Source organism: Psammomys obesus, unplaced genomic scaffold (assembly GCF_907164565.1).
Source record: "Psammomys obesus unplaced genomic scaffold, mPsaObe1.curated_primary_1811, whole genome shotgun sequence".
Classification (NCBI taxonomy): Eukaryota; Metazoa; Chordata; class Mammalia; order Rodentia; family Muridae; genus Psammomys; species Psammomys obesus.
In genome coordinates this window covers 154,559-171,639 of record NW_026585687.1, presented here as the reverse complement: position 1 = coordinate 171,639, position 17,081 = coordinate 154,559, and the positions used below count along the sequence as shown (strand labels likewise).

Sequence of the window (17,081 nt, the reverse complement as noted above, 5' to 3'; positions counted from 1 at the left end):
GTTTACATATTCCTTATTCCCCCCCCCCCCCCCCCCCCCCCCGCCAATAAAGAACTGTCTCACTGAAAACCGTCTTGGCAAATGCTTTCTCTTTCCCTCCTCCAACTCACCACGGAATTGAGATCCTCATAACCCACCCAAGCTATACCCTGAGTCCAGAAGCAAGCCTAGAAGAGCACTCTTCCACTGGCATACCAAGGGGCCCAACTCCCAGATGGTTCTAGACTTTGTCAAGTTGATAACTAACACTAACCATCACACCCAGGGATTATGTATTGGAATTTTTACTTATCTAAGTTTGTGTGTAAATATAAAAAAGAATACAGAGAGATACCACAAACAGTTTCCTCACTTTTTCTCAGTAGTAATACTTTGTAATATTATAACATAAATCAAAACCAAGATATGGCCATAATCCTATGACAGTTTTGTTAAGATTGTATATCCTAAAAGAGGATGTGGTGGTTTGAATAAGAATGGTCCTCATAAACTCATGTATTTGAATACTTAGTCACCAGGCAGTGGAACTCTGATAGGATTACAAGGATTAGGAGGTGTGATCTTATTGAAGGAAGTGTGTCACTGGGGTTTCAAAACCCAATGCAAATTCAGTCTCTTTGCCTGTTGCCTTCAGGGAGATCAGCGTATAGAAATTTCAGTTATTACTCCAGCACCCTGTCTGTCTGTGTATCTTCCTGCTCTCTGCCATAATAATAATAGAGTAAGTCTCTAGAACCATAAGCAAACCCACAATTAAATGTTTCTTTTATAAGAGTTGCCTTGATCATGGTATCTCTTCATAGCAATAGAACAGTGACTAAGACAAGAGTTTTAAAACGTCTTATTCTGTAGCAATACATGGCATATATGTATCATAATGTGTTTAACAATTCAGCTGTTCAATAGATATAAAAATCATGTCAAGTTCTTGATTATATATGCTAAACTGATAAATATTTATTCACAAGATTATGTGTAAAAATATTTTTTTCCTTGGGAAAATCCAAGATTGAAATTTCTGAGTCATGTGGCAATAATAAAGCAATGATAAATTTAGTCTTGTAAGAAACTGCTAAAGAGAAAAAAAAAACCCCAATTTATATACTGAAAGAAATGGCAAGATTGGTAAATTTGCAAGATAAGGGATATCTAGCAGGCTATAGCTATGGAAATGAAACACTAAGAAGAATGGCAAATTGTCAGTTATGACATGGTTACAGAAGCAGCTGCTTGACATAATTCTGGCTACTGGCGCACTGTTGCTCTGGAGAAAACATCTCTGGATTACCACCCCACAAATGGTGTTGCTTTTTCCTATATGTCTGCCCGTTTTTTTTCTCTAATTTAACCCTAGTTAATCAACTGGTAAGATTTCTAGGGGGATTGGGGGAGAAGGAAACGGCTCAGAAACAACCTCCTGGCTGTAAAGGCAGTGAACCCTGAATTATCTGAACAAGCGATTGATTTTATAGAGGCCTCTTGTGGGAATTGTTCCCTGAAAAACTTTAGTCAGCTCATGGATATCAAACAATATCAGGAATTGTTTGCGTTTACACACTCAGCCCCCAGATTGCTGCAGTCAGAAAGGAATCAGACCCTAGAGAAATTAATGTACTCATACTAACGTCTTTTTCTAGAATGACTTGGTCACATGGACATGACTCCTTGGGATAAGATAGGGAGATTACAGGAGCTTTGTATAGTTTATGAGGAAGGGACTAGAGACTCTCTGAAAGGTCACTCTTATTACAAAAGATGTTTAGAAGAGCTCAGCAAGAACTTGCTCGGCTACAAACATCTGAAAGACTCTACCTAGCAGTGTTTCAAAGCAGACACTAAGACTCATAACCAAACCATGGCAGAGTGCAAGGAATCATATGAAAGAAGTGGAGTTAGTATGATATGGAAAGGATAGGAGCTCTACAAGTACCAAATATATCCGGGCACAGGGCCTTTTCTGAGACTGACACTCAACCAAGGACCATCTATGGATATAACATAGAACTTCTGCTCGGATGTGGCCCGTGGTAGCTCAGTAACCAAGTAGTTTTCCAAAGTAAGGGGAACAAGGACTATTTCTAACAGGATCTCAAGGGCAGGCTCTTTGACCCCCCCCCCCCAGGGGAGGAGCAGTCCTGTTAGGCCACAGAGGAGGACTTTGCAGCCAGCCTTGAAGATACCTGATAAAACAGGGTCAAATGAAAGGGGAGGAGGTCCTCCCCTATCAGTGGACTTGGAAAGGGGCAGGGGGGAGACCAGGGAGGGAGTGTGGGGGTAGGGGAGGGAATGAGGGAGCGGGATACAGCTGGGACACAGAGTTAACAAATTGTAACTAAAAAGAAAAAAAAAGAAGAATGTGTATAATAAAGTGGTGTGTAAAAAGAAAAAAAAAAGAAAAAAAAAGAAGTTGAGAGTTAAGAGTCCAGTTTGTTTAGTACCTCATTGTTCTTATGCCACTTATTGTAACCACAAGATTTTGCCCAGATGACCTATGATGTGAAAGTTTGTCTGAAAAAAAGCACGGAGTTAATGATTAAATATACTTGCTTGCAATGTAACCTCAGTACAGTGTATGTAGAGTACAGCTTGCTCTATTGTTTATTCTCATCTGTGGATCTTTGGGTAAAAGCCAGTATTCTGGGAAAAGATAAACAGGTTTTTGATCATGTAGAATATATAAGAAAATGATTTAACAATAAAAGACTGGGATTGACTCTGCTCTAAGAGAAGGAAAAGAAAAAGAAGAGGAAAAGGAAGAAGGAGGAAGAGGAGGAGGAGGAAAAAAATGAGCAGACACCAGAGAGACTGCCTCCTGAGAACATTCTCTTGAAATGAGTCACCCTTCAGCTTGTACCTGCCCCTGTGTGTGAAGTGATGTTTTTCTCGCACTGATCCATTCCTCCCAATCTCGAGATCCACAATTGGTTGACACTGGTCCCTAGCAGCAAATTGCCAAAGTTCTTGCTTATTAGACATTACATTAAAATGTATTAAATTATCCAGTTCAAAGGGAAAGATTGGAAGACCTAAAACAAACAAACAAACAAACCTCAAATCACTGTTTTTTTTCCTATAAAAGGTAAGCTTTAGTTTCTGTTGAAAATGAAAAATGGTATACCACACAACAATCCTAAGATAACTAGAATACCTTTAATAACATTACACAAAGAATATTTTAAGAGCAAATACTGTTACTAAAGATACATTTAAAAATTTTTAGTTTTGACATAATAAAATTACATTTCTCTTGTTTCTTTCTGTACTTCAAATCCTGTCATATACTCTTCTTTGCTCTCTTTCCCATTCATGACCTCATTTTTTTCATGAAATGTTATTACATGCATGTATGTATACACATATATATTCCTAAATAGAACTTGCTCAGTCTGCATAATGTTGCTTGTATATATGTTTTTAGGAAGGACCACTTGATATTGGATAACGTGTAATTGTGCTCTTCACTGGGGAAGACCATTTCTCCTCTTCTCAGCATTGCTTAGTTGCCTTAGTTGCCTGTAGTTCTTTGTTTAGGGTTGACGCCTTGTGTGCTTTTTTTTTTTTTTTTGCCAAAAGCATGTCTGATGGTGCTATCCTTGTTTAGTTCATATTCAGGAAGTCCTATTGGTGAAATTTTTATGGATGTCACTTCCAACATTATTAAGAGAAAACCTTACATCAAACGCCCTGATCCTCTGGCTTTTACAATCTTTTCTCCTCTTCCAAAATGTTCTCCGAGCCTTAGGTGTCGGGGTTGTATTGTAGATGTATCCTATTGTAGATGTATCTTGGTCAGCACAACTCTGTATTTTGATTGGTTGAGGTTTTCTGTCACGGTCTCCATCTGTTGTGAAGAGAAGATTCCTTGATGAGGGGTAAAGACTACACTTATCTGTGTATATGAGGAAAAATGTTTAGAGTATTGTTGGAATTATGTTGGCTCTTTTCCAATATCCTTGACTTCACTAGCACGACTAGTTAACTAGGTTTCAAGTACCAACATGGTTTCCCCTTTGTTGAGTGGGTCTTGAGTCCAATTATAGAGCTATTGGTTACCACCATGCCACTGTGTCACTCTTAGGTTGATTGTGCCATTATGTTAATGTGGTTCATAGGTATCATGGCGGAGTAGGACTATTGGTTGCTTTCCTCCTTTAGAACGTTGCATGACAGCTTCTGGTATTGTAAAAGCTAGTCATCCCGGCGGGAGCATTCAGCTCAATTCCTGTTCAGGGGTTTCTGGGCCCTGTTTCTGTATGCTTTGGCATCTCTTGCATAGTCCTGGTCAACAACCCAAAAGAGAGTTTCTTTTGTATGGTATTGGGGTTTTCCTTACATGGTCTTAGGCTCTTGGAGGAAGCCCCATTGGGCAAGATAAGAAAAGTTCATTAAACTATATATGTACATTTCTGTATAAAATTATATATATTGTAGTTTTTTAGGTAAATAGTTAATAGCAGTATTTCTTGTGGCCTTTTCAGATAGCTATATTGTTATTTTACCCATCTCCTGCCTTCTCATGTATTTACCACCTTCCCCCTTTCCTACAGAGTCCCCCTTTCCCATTTAAAAAAAAATGAATGGAATTTTATGTAAGAAGTGGGAAATAGTAAGAGCTGGAGGGGACGGGAACTCCACAAGCAGAGCAACAGAACAAGATAATTTGAACACAGGGAACTTCCCAGAGACCCATACTCCAACCAAGGACTATTTGTGGAGATAACCTAGAACCCCTGCACAGATGTAGCCCATGGCAGTTCAGTGTCCAAGTGGGTTCCATAGTAATGGGAAGAGGGACTGCCTCTGACATAATCTGATTGGCCTGCTCTTTGATCACCTCCCCCTGAGGAAGGTGCAACCTTACCAGGCCACGGTAGAGGACAATGCAGCCACTTTTGATGAGAACTGATAGACTAAGATCAGAAAGAAGAGGAGAACCTCCCCTATCAGTGGACTTGGGGAGTGGCATGCATGCAGAAAGGGGAGCGAGGGTGGGATCGGGAGGGGAGGAGGGAGGGGCTTATGGGGGGATACAAAATGAATAAAGTGTAAGTAATAAAAAAAACTCAGACCACTTGTGTCCTGTTATTTCCTTTTATCCACCTCCAGCCTTCCTCTGTATTTACTTCCCTTCTCCTAAGAAGCCCTTTTACCATATTCTTTATCAGATCACATGTACCCTATTTCCCTCTCTATTGCTCCCCAGCCCATCTACTTTGGCAATGGTCCTATCTAATTTCCCTGGTTTTTGTAGTTGCTACAAGCTATGTATGTCCTCCCACCTAAATATTTGGTCCTAGGAGCCTCTAATAAGAGAGAACATGGGATGTTTGTCTTGATGGGTCTGGATTACCTCATTCAATATGATCTTTTCTAGTTCCATCCATTCATTTGCAAGGCTTATAATTTCATTTCTCTTTACAACTGAATAGTATTTCAGATCGTGTATAGACCACCTTTTCATTATCCATTTGTTGCTTGTAGAACATTTAGGGTGTTTCCATTTCCCAACCATTATAAAAAGATCAGCAATGAATATGGCTAAGCAAGTATCTGTGGCGTAAGATGTCAAGTCTTTTGAGCATATGCCAAGGAGTGGTATAGCTGGGTCATGTAGTACATTTATTTTTAGTTCTTTGAGAGTTCTCCACTCTGATTTCCATAGTGGCTGCACAGTTTGCAATCTTAACAACAATGAAAGAGGTTTCTTTTCCCCTTCATCCCCTCCAACATTTGTTGTCAGTTGTTCAACTGACCTTTGAAACTAACTTGGGAAAGATGAAATCTCAAAGCTGTTTTGATTTGTATTTTCCTAATTGCTAGGGATGATGACTGTCCATTTTTGCCGTTTTTTTTTCTTCTTTTGAGAACTTTCTCTTTACCAGGTTCTAGGTCCATTTTTCAAATGGGTCATTTATTATTTGACCCTGGTTTTTGAGTTCTTTGAAGATTCTGGGTATTAATCCTCTGTCACATGTGTAGCTAACAAAGATTCTCCCCTGTTCTGTGGGCTTCCTCTTCACCTGGTCGATTGTTCTTTTAGCTGTGCAGAAGAAGCTTTTTAGTTTCATGAAATCTCAGTTGACAATTGTTGGCATAAGTCCTGGGACAATGGAGTCCTAGTCATGAAGTCCTTTTACACATCTATAACAAGTAGATATTGCCTATGTTGTTGATTTTAGCAGTTTCTGATTTCCAGGTTTCAGGTTTAGGTCTTTGATCTATTTTGAGTTTGCTTTTGTGCAAGGTGATAGATAGGGGAATAATTTCATTCTCTTGCATGTGGGCATCCAGTTTTTCCAGCAACATTTGTTGGAGATTCTTTCTTCTCTTCAGCATGTGATTTGGCATCTTTATCAAATATTAAATGTCTGGAGTTGGGTGTGCACATGTTTGGGTCTTTGATTTTGTTCTGTTGATCTACATGTCTGTTTTTGTGCCAATGACATTGTATGTTTTTTTAAAATTTTTATTTCATTTCAGTTTATTTACTTTATATCCCAAGGTTGCTGACTCCCTCCTCTCCTCCCAGTCCTTCCCTCCTTCCCCCTTTTATTCTCCATTTCCCTCCAGAAAAGGGGACCTCCCCCCCCCGTATCAACCCTCCCTAGCAATCAAGTCACATCAGGACTGACCATGTCCTCATCCCCTGAGACCAGGCAAGGCACCCTTACGAGGAGGAGGTGATCCAAAAGCAGGCAGTAGAGTCCATGTTAGAAACATCTCCTCTCCACTTGCCAGGTGACCCACAAGAAGACCAAGCTGCCCATTGGCCACAGATGTGCAGGGGGCCTAGGTCCAGACCATGCATACTCCTTAGTTGATATCAGTCTCTGTAAACCCCCTTGGGTCTGGATTAGTTGTCTCTTTTGGTCTTCTTGTGAGGTTTCTGTCTTCTCCCTGTCATTCTGTTTCCCCCAACACTTCCACTGGAGCCCTGGAGCTCCACCCCCTGCTTGGGTGAAAGTCTCAGCATCTGTCTGGATGGAGCCTCCCAGAGGACAGTCATGTTAGGCTCCTGTCTACAAGTACAGCAGAGCATCATTAATAGTATCAGGGGCTGGCTTTCTACTGTGGAGTGGATCTCAGGTTGGGCCCATTTTTGGTTGGACTTTCCCTCAGTCTTTGTATCCCTGCACTTCTTGTAGGCAGAGCAATTTTTGGATCAACGGTATTGTGGGAGGATTGTTGTTCCCTTTCCTCCACTAGTCCTACCTGGTTAGGAGGTGGTCAATTCAGTCTTCATGTCCAGCCCCTCACCCCTATGTTAGGAGTCTCAGCTAGAATCACACCCACATCCTCCCAGGATCCTGTCACAGGCCTCCAGCCTGACAAAGAGATGCCTCCCCCCCCAGTGTTCCTTTTTGTTTCCAGTCCTCTCACCTTCCATCCCTATTCTCCCCACATCTGATCCCCACCTTTGTTTCCATCCCTATTTCATCTCTTGCACTTCATTCACTCTGCGGTATATTCTATTTCCCCTTCTGAGTGACATTCTGGTACCCTCCTTTGGGCTCTCCTTGTTCCTTAACTTCTTTGGGTCTGTGGATTGTAGTATGGATATCCTGTACTATAGGTCGAATATCCATGTATAAATGAATACATACCATGTGCATCTTACTCAGGAAGATCTTTCCTAGTTCCCACCATTTGCCTGCAAATTTCATGATTTCCTTGTTTTTAATAGCTGAGTAATATTCCATTCTGTAAATGTGTCACAATTTATCCATTCTTTGGTTGAGAGACATCTAGATTGTTTCTAGTTTCTGGCTATTATGAATAAAGGTGCTATGAACATAATTGAGCAAATGTCCTTATTGCATAGTGGAGCAACTTTAGGGTATATGCCTAGGAGTGGAATAGTTGAGTCTTGAGGTAGAACTATTCCCAGATTTCTGAGAAAGTGCCAGATTGATTTCCAGAGAAGCTGTACAAGTTTGCACTCCCACCAGCAATGGAGAAGTGTTCTCGTTTCTCCACATCCTTGTCAGCATGTGTTGTCACTTGAGTTTTTGATCTTAGCCATTTTGACAGGTATAAGATGGAATCTTAGAGTCATTTTGATTTGTGTTTCTCTGAGGACTAAGGACATTGAACATTTCTTTAAGTTATTCTCAGCCATTCAAGATTCCTCTGTTGTGAATTATCAATTTAGCCCTGTACCCCAATTTTAATTGGATTATTTGATTTGTTGATGTTTAGTTTCTTAAATGCTTTGGATATTTTGGATATTAGCCCTCTGTCTGATGTAGGGTTGTTGAAGATCTCTTCCCAATCTGTAGGCTGCTGTTTTGTTCTATTGACAGTGTCCTTTGCCTTATAGAAGCTTCAGAGTTTCATGAGATCCCATTTATTAAGTGTTGATATCAGAACCTGTGCTGTTGGTATTCTCTCAGGAAGTTGTCTCCTCTGCCAATGAGTTCTAGATTTTTCTCCACTTTTGTCTTCTAACAAATTTAGAGTCTCTGGTTTTATGTAAAGATCTTTGATCCACTTGGACTTGATTTTTGTGTAGGGTGATAAATATGAGTCTATTTGTATTTTTCTACATACAGATATCCAGTTAGATCAACACTATTTGTTGAGGATTCTTTCTTTTTTCCATTGTATGGTTTTGTCTTCTTTGTTGAAAATCAAGTGCCCACAGGAGTGTGGTTTTATTTTTGGGTGTTCAATTCAGTTCCACTGATCAAATTTGTCTGTTTCTATGCCAATACCATGTAGTTTTTTATTACTATTGCTCTGTAGTATAGCTTGAAAACAGGAATGTTGATATCACCAGAAGTTCTTTGATTGTACTCAGTTGTTTTGGCTATCTTGGGTCTTTTATTTTTCCATATGCTCTTTCCAGGTCTGTAAAGAATTATGGTGGAATTTTGATGAAAACTGCATTTGAATTTGTAGATGGCTTTTCTCAGGATGGCCATTTTTACTGTTAATCCTTTAAATCCATGAGCCTGGGAGGTCTTTCCATCTTTTAAAATCTTCTTCAATTTCTTTCTTCAGAGACTTGAAGTTCTTGTTATACAGGTCTTTTACTTGCTTGGTTAGAGTTACACCAAGATGTTATATTATTTGTGGCTATTGTGAAGTGTTGATCATCCCTGCATTCCTAGGATGAAGACTACTTGATCATAGTGGATGATTTTTTTTTTATGTGTTCCTGGATTCGGTTGTAAGTATTTTATTGAGTATTTTTGCATCAATGTTCATAAGGGAAATGGGTCTGAAATTTTCTTTGTTGGGTCTGTGTGAGGTTTAGGTATCAGGGTGACTGCAGCCTCATAGAATGAGGTTGGCAATGTTCCTTCTGTTTCTGTTTTGTGGAGCATTGGTAATCCTCTCTGAAAGTCTGGTAGAATTCTGTGCTAAAACCATCTGCCCAGGGCTTTGGTTGGGAGGATTTTGATGACTGCTTTTATTTCTTTAGGGGACATAGGTTTATTTAAATTGTTAACTGATCTTGATTTAACTTTAGTAAATGGTGTCTATCAAGAATATCATTCACTTCATTTAGATTTTCCAATTTTGTGACAAACAGGATTTTGAAGTACAATCTAACTATTCTTTGGATTTCCTCAGTGTCTTTTGTTATATCCTCCTTTTCATTTCTGATTTTATTTTGGATAGTGTCCCTCTGTCTTTTAGTTAGTTTGGCTAAGGGTTTGTCTATTTTGTTGATTTTATCAAAAAACCAGCTCTTGGTTTTGTTTATTCTTTGTATTGTTCTCTTTGTTTCTAGGTTATTGATATCAGCTCTGAGATTGATTATTTTCTGCCGTCTACTCCTCTTGGGTGTGTTTGCTTCCTTTTTTTCTAGAGCTTTCAGGTGTGCTGTTAAGATGTTAGTATGAGACTTCTCCACTTTCTTTATGAAGGCATTTAGTGCTATGAACCTTCCTCTTAGCACTGCTTCCATTGTTTCCTGTAAGTTTGGGTATGATGAACCTTCATTTTCATTAATTTCTAGGATGTCTTTAATTTCTCTCTTTATTTGCTCCCCAACCCAGTGGTAATTAAGTAGAGAGTTGTTTTCATGAGTTTGTAGGTATTCTTTTGTTTCTGTTGTTTTTGAAGTCTAGCTTTAATCCATGGGTGGTCTGATAAAAATACAAGAACCTGTCTCCCTATTCTGCCCAAGGCTTACTCCACAGAAACATACCATTTCTTATAATAGTCATTCCGAGGCTTCTGCCATTCTTATTTCCCTGGCTCTTTGAAAGACCACGGGTCCTATGGCAGCCATTCATGCATTTCTAACAAGCTAGCGGCTGTTGTTCCTAATACCCTTACTATACGACTAAGCTCCTTATTCTTCAGTACCAACTATGCTTTTTCTTGTAAAGTATTTCAAAGTATTTCATATGCTGCCGTGTCATGGGTTCAAGAATATGCACACACTGACCACTTGAATACGAGACAGACTGATGGGAGTTTTTTGAATGTTGAACAAAGATTGGTCAGGACCATACTCTGGACTCAGGAGCCAGGCTATGATGACAGTCTCTTTTTAAGGCAGGTTTTCTGTACAAAAAACCGTAACCAGGTAATCAAGTGTAAGAAATGAGGGGGCAGCATGACATCATTTTGACTAACTAAACATAATCAATTTTGTTCCAAGTATATTGTGTTGTATCTAGGTAGCTAGACAAAGCACTTAAGCAGATTGGCTGGGATTTAGGATAGGGGAGCTCTTTGGGGCTTTCCAGCTTTCTAGGAATAAGGAACATAGCAGGATGTTCTGATCTTTTCTTCAAGCATAACATGTGTCTATCATCTATTATTTTATTTTAAGCAGCAAGCACTGAACTATTGAATTGTATCCTGGTCTCAGGCATGCAGGGCCTGAGAACTTGAACTTAATTTCACCTTATGATCAAAATGGAGACTTGATCAAAATGGCTTCTGATATGCTAAAGGCTACAGCAGGTGTTCACAGAGGAGCCATAGTTATGCTAAGAACAAAAGTAGGTCTCAATAGAGGGCCTATAGAGTTTAAGCAGGTTACAGCACTTGTTTGTGAAATGCAACCTCAGACAAGTCCAAAGTGGAGAGAGATGTAGGGCAGGAAGATTAGAAATCTGCATGAAGTTTTTATTAAAAATACTCATTTGTAAACCCTATTATTTCTTCCAAAGGGAAAGAAAACAGGATCTAAAAATGGTTGTTTTCCCATTCTCTAACAATGTTATTTCCAATATACATGGAGTAACTTAAGCACTTTTCAACAGGTGAATGTTAAAGAAAGCTAGTTATATACATACAATGAAATATATTTTAGCTTTAAAATAGAAGAAAACACTGCTAATAGTGATGGTTTGAATGAACCTTCAGGACACTGTGCTTTAGAGAGATTATAGCTTTAAAAAATTAAAAATAGACTGAGACTCTTAACCAAACTTTGGGCAGAGTGCAGGGAATCCTATGAAAGAAGGGGGAGATAGTGGGACCTGGAGAGGACAGGAGCTACACAACAAGAGTAACAGAACCAAAAAATTTGGGCCCAGGGTCTTTTCTGAGACTGATACTCCAACTAAGGACCATTCATGAATATAACCTAGAACCCCTGCTCAGATGTGGCCCATGGCAGCTCAGTATCCAAGTGGGTTTCCTAGTAAAGGGAACAGGAACTGTCTCTGACATGAACTCAGTGGCTGGCTCTTTGACCACCCTCCCCTTCAGGACTGGCTGCAATGTCCTTTTCTGTGGCCTAGCAAGGCTGCCCCTCCCTCAGGAGATTTAAGAGCTAGCCATTGAGTTCATGTCAGAAATAGTCCCTGTTCCCCTTACTAGAGAACCCACTTGGATACTGAGCTACCATGGACTATACCTGAGCAGGGGCTCTAGATTATATCCATGCATGGTCCTTGTTTGGAGAAAGAGTCTCGGAAAAGACCCCTGTGCCCAGATATATTTGGTCCTTGTGGAGTTCCTGTCCTCTCCAGGTCATACTAACTCCCTTTTCTTTCATATGATTCCCTGCATTCTGCTGAAGGTTTGGTTATGGGTCTTCATATCTGTTTTTTAAGAACAGCATGCCGGAAGTCTTTGATTCTTTAGATTACATGGGGGTTTCTTACCTATGACGTTAAACATAGTCCACTAAAAATAACAAAACTGGGCCGGGGAGCTAGTACAGTCAATAAAGTGCCTGCTGCTCTAACAGGAGGATCTATGTTCATATCTCCAGCTATCCACATGAATGTCAGCTGCTGCAGTGCACCTGTTATCCGAGGTCTGGGGAAGCAAGACACAGGAGGATCCTTGGAGCTAGCTGGCTGACAAGTCTAGCTGAATCAGTGAGCTCGAGGTCCAGTAAGAGACCCTTTTCAAAAACTAAGTAGAGAGTAATTGAGGAAGACATCTGATGTTTACCTCTGATCTCTCTCTCTCTCTCTCTATGCATTCATGTGTACTTGAACCTATATACATCTATACACAAAAAAAATGGTAAAATCAGTCTTATCAAAATTCAGAACAGTATTTTATTATCAAATAGGGTTCAAAAACACTATTTTAGTAGGCATTAAAAGATAATGCAACACAGTGACAGAAATTATCAACATTTTTTTTCTCTATTGATCCATCACTAGACATTTGGTCTATTTCTGACTTAAAAAAAAGTTTTTAGATGTACGTTTTACCCACATGTAAAGAATGTGTGTCTGGTGCATGCAGAGGTTAAAAGCGAAAGTCTGATCACCTGTAACCATAGTTACAGGTAGTTGTATGTGCCATGTGGATGTTGAGAACCAAACCTGGTTCCTCTGGCAGAGTAAACCTGGTTCCTCTGGCAGAGTAATAAGTGCTTTAAACTGCTAAGCCATCTCCCCAGCTTTGGTTCCAACTTTTTGCTAATATGAATGTGCTGCTGTGGACACTGGTGTGTGAACACCTGAGACTGCTTTCAACTTTTTCAATATATATCCAGAAGTGGAATTGCCAGCTCACATTATCATCATGGTTTAATGCTTTGAGGTGTTGCTATAACGATTTCCGCTGTCCTGACTCTCGCCACAACTTGCTATTTTCTGTATTTTAAGTTCTCTTAGTAGATATGGAATTGTATCTAGTTATGGTTTGGGCTTTCCTTCCAAAATTGACTATACTGATAATCTTTAAAAACGATTTTTGAAAATTGTATTTGTTGTTGTGGGTAGTGAATTCTAAGAAGCATGTGCAGAGGCCAGGTGGCGACTGTATAGAGTCAGTTCTCTCTAACATTTGCGTGGGTTTAGGAAGCAAACTCAGTTTGCCAGGCTTGTGTAGCAAGCCCCTTTATCCACTGGGACATCACCTAGAGGAAATTTGGATTTATTGCATAGCATTCTGTTTAATGAGTATCCTATCATTTATTTAGCTATCTCTTTAGTGCTGAGATTTGTATTATTTCCAATAAACTTCAAAATGTCAAACAAAATAGTACTTTACATTTGGTTTTTCTTTGTTAAAATCCCAATGGCTTTTGTTTTGTTGTTTTTAAGGACAAAATTACATGCTAAAGCAACATCACAAAAGCGAAAGTGGGAAGTCTAGTTAGGACTGCGGCTATTGTCCTATAAGCTCACCAGTCATATAGCTGGCTTCTCTACACAGGCTTTAATAGATACATGAACACACACACACACACACACACACACACACACACACACACAGGACCAATGTTTCACCTTTGCTCATCTGTCATCTCTTCTTCACTAGGAAATATCATGAGAATTTTTTAGTTAGCCTGTGTTTTTTTTTCACAGTGTATGATTTTAAGTTGGAAAATCTGAAAATTTAAAGCCATATACAGGCTGTGAAAAATACAGAAAATCAAACTACAGGATATTTCAGCCATTGTCAGTTACATCATCCAAAAGCTTCCTATGCTTATTTTCAGTATTTTTAAATCTCAAAGAATCACTTTGTGAGCTCCTCCACCACCTTCCTCTCTTCCCTAGAGCCTCAGTTTATAATCAAAGAAATAGACTTAAAATGAGTGGGTGCCTTGCCAGTTTTTTTGTTTGTTTGTTTGTTTTTTCATTCCCGGTCACTGTTTTCATATAGCTCTTTTGAAATTATAGTATCAGTTGAAAAACTGAATGAATGATACAGCATTTCTGCAAAATTTCACAAGTTATAAGGGTGGAAGATGAGCCATAGGTGAACGAATCAGCCCTATTAGAGAACCTGGGAAGTCAAGTGGAGTCGGAAACTTGATTCATCTACTAATTTACTGGCTCAGGATTTGTCAATCATTGCAGCCTGACAAATGAGATTAGTGAAGAGTTCTGGGAGGGAAGGGGTGACGCAGCAAGCTGCATACACTTGAAAAAAAAAGCCAGGAGACAACTGCGTAATCATACTGCGGCACCAGGTTTTTTTAACCCCGCCCCCACCCCCTGCAGTGGCTGGAGCAGCTGCTTGCGCAGGTCTGCCCACTGCGGCTTTCTGCAGTCTCGAGCCTGCTCCTTCAGGGTCCACCGCAGCAGCCATCACAGCAGCCATCGGCGGCCCTGAGTCTCTGCCGAGACCGCCCGCCTTCCATCCCGCCATCCCAGCTTCAGCATCGTCTCCTGCCTGTCATCACTTCAGCAGTCCCGCGGCCGAGGCTGTCTCTTGGTCCATCTCCGTCCTGCCACCAGCCACCAGCCACCGCGCATCTGCTATACTGGTGAGTCTTCCTGCGTAGGTCAGGTCTCCTGATCTGCGGGCTTAGCCACCATAAGTGCAGGCGATCTTTTGAAAACAATGGCTGAGTCAGCCGAACAGAAGGAACTGTCTGAATGCAACCAAGAAGAGCTTGCTAGCCAGGTAATGGCGGAAGGGCCCGGGGAAAGTCAGGACCCCAGTGAAGGTGCCTCCGCTGAGTCTGGAGTTAGCGGGGAAGGCGGTGAAGGAGCCGCGGCTGCTGGAGTCCCGGAAGAGGGAAAAGGTGATGAGGCTGCTGCAGGGTCTGGGGAAGATGGTGAGAAAAGCAAGGATGCTGATGACTCAGACTCAGACCGTCCAAAAGGACTTATCGGTTATCTTTTAGATACCGACTTCGTTGAAAGTCTCCCGGTGAAAGTTAAATACCGCGTGTTAGCTCTTAAAAAGCTTCAAACAAGAGCAGCTCATTTGGAATCGAAATTCCTGAGGGAATTTCATGACATTGAAAGGAAGTTTGCTGAAATGTATCAACCCTTACTGGAAAAAAGACGTCAGATCATCAATGCAGTCTATGAACCCACAGAAGAGGAATGTGAATATAAATCAGACTGTGAGGACTATTTTGAGGAGGAGATGGATGAGGAGGAAGAGACGAACGGCAACGAAGAGGGCATGGTGCATGAATACGTGGATGAAGATGACGGCTATGAGGACTGTTATTATGATTATGATGATGACGATGAAGAGGAGGAGGAAGATGACAGCACTGGAGCCAACGGAGGAGAAGAGACTAACGAAGAAGATCCTAAGGGAATTCCGGATTTTTGGCTGACTGTTTTAAAAAACGTTGAAGCACTCACTCCTTTGATTAAGAAGTATGACGAGCCCATTCTGAGGCTGCTGACAGATATTAAAGTGAAGCTTTCGGAACCCGGTGAGCCTCTCAGCTTCACGCTTGAATTTCACTTCAAACCCAATGAGTATTTTAAAAATGAGCTGTTGACAAAGACTTATGTGCTGAAGTCCAAGCTTGCGTGCTATGATCCCCACCCCTATAGGGGAACTGCCATTGAGTATGCCACTGGCTGCGACATAGATTGGAATGAAGGGAAGAACGTCACTATGAGAACCATCAAGAAAAAACAGAGGCATCGCGTCTGGGGAACAGTCCGAACCGTGACTGAAGATTTTCCCAAGGACTCTTTCTTCCATTTCTTCTCTCCTCATGGGATCAACTTAAACGGAGGGGATGAAAATGATGATTTTTTACTTGGTCATAATTTGCGTACTTACATAATTCCGAGATCAGTGCTGTTTTTCTCAGGAGATGCACTTGAATCTCAGCAGGAGGGTGTAGTTAGGGAAGTTAATGATGAAATTTATGACAAGATTATTTATGATGATTGGATGGCTGCAATTGAGGAGGTGAAAGCCTGTTGCAAAAATCTTGAGGCAATGGTAGAAGATATTGATCGCTAAAACAGAGTAGATGCTTCTGAAATTAGCTGCCCTTACATGCAGTTACTGAAGATGTAAGCAGTTAATCATAGTCTTGGGTTCTGTATTTTTTCCTGTCATGCCACTTTAAAAATTCAAATACTAATTAATGTGACCTTGCATTATAGTGCTATGATGTTTTCAGGGCATGCAGACTGTAATAAATGATTAAACACATTAATATAGTGGGTAGTATAAGTCTTCTGAAGTCCTTGTGCCATGTAGCTATTAATCTGTGGCTGTGGATATTATTAGATTAGATGTACTACATGAGATTATTTGTTTACAAAGAAAATATTGGTAACCCACTTAAGAGTGTTTTGCTGTTTCCCCTTATTTTCTTAGTGCTTTACCCAATAGGCTTTATTTTGCAGTAAAAATACAGTAGAATTTAAAAAATTTAATGCCTAAGAGGCCTGCATATAGTTGAGAATTCCAGGCAAAATCATATTTATTATTGCTAACAGCTTGTGCAAGGCTCCTGATTGTATGTAACTGTGATAAATAATAAACCTCAGTTGTATTGAAATTACTGTTTACCATTGAAGTGTGAGTTAGTGTATTTTCAAAAGCTGCAAATATTGATCTGTGTAATTGTGTAAACTGTGATTATAGTGTATACTTTTCTTTTATAGTATATTTAATCATTCATTGAAATGGATACTTCACCATTCCTGAAAACATATTTCATATTCTGTTCATTCACTGAAAAATAAAATAAATAAAAATTTTATGATGTTTTATGTTTTAAAAATTAAACATTTTAACTATAAAGGAAGTATGTTCATTGGAAGACACATATAAAAAATATTAATATACATTAAAATCAAAAGCCATTTTCTTACTTCACCAGATAAACACTGTTAATATTTTAATTTATTTTCTATAGTTCTTTTGGTATGTGTTTACATATATATGCAAATTTACCAACACTGTCTAACAGTCATATTCTA

The 17,081-nt window shown here is 39.9% G+C and overlaps 1 protein-coding gene across 1 annotated transcript; it reads left to right on the top strand.

The window, feature by feature from the left end:
- Positions 1–14,374: 14,374 nt before the first annotated feature.
- On the top strand, positions 14,375–16,830 carry Nap1l2 (nucleosome assembly protein 1 like 2). The gene has a single exon (XM_055592002.1). It carries the CDS (start codon positions 14,731–14,733, stop codon positions 16,108–16,110), a length of 1,380 nt encoding a protein of 459 aa, XP_055447977.1. The 5' UTR covers positions 14,375–14,730; the 3' UTR covers positions 16,111–16,830.
- Positions 16,831–17,081: the final 251 nt, after the last annotated feature.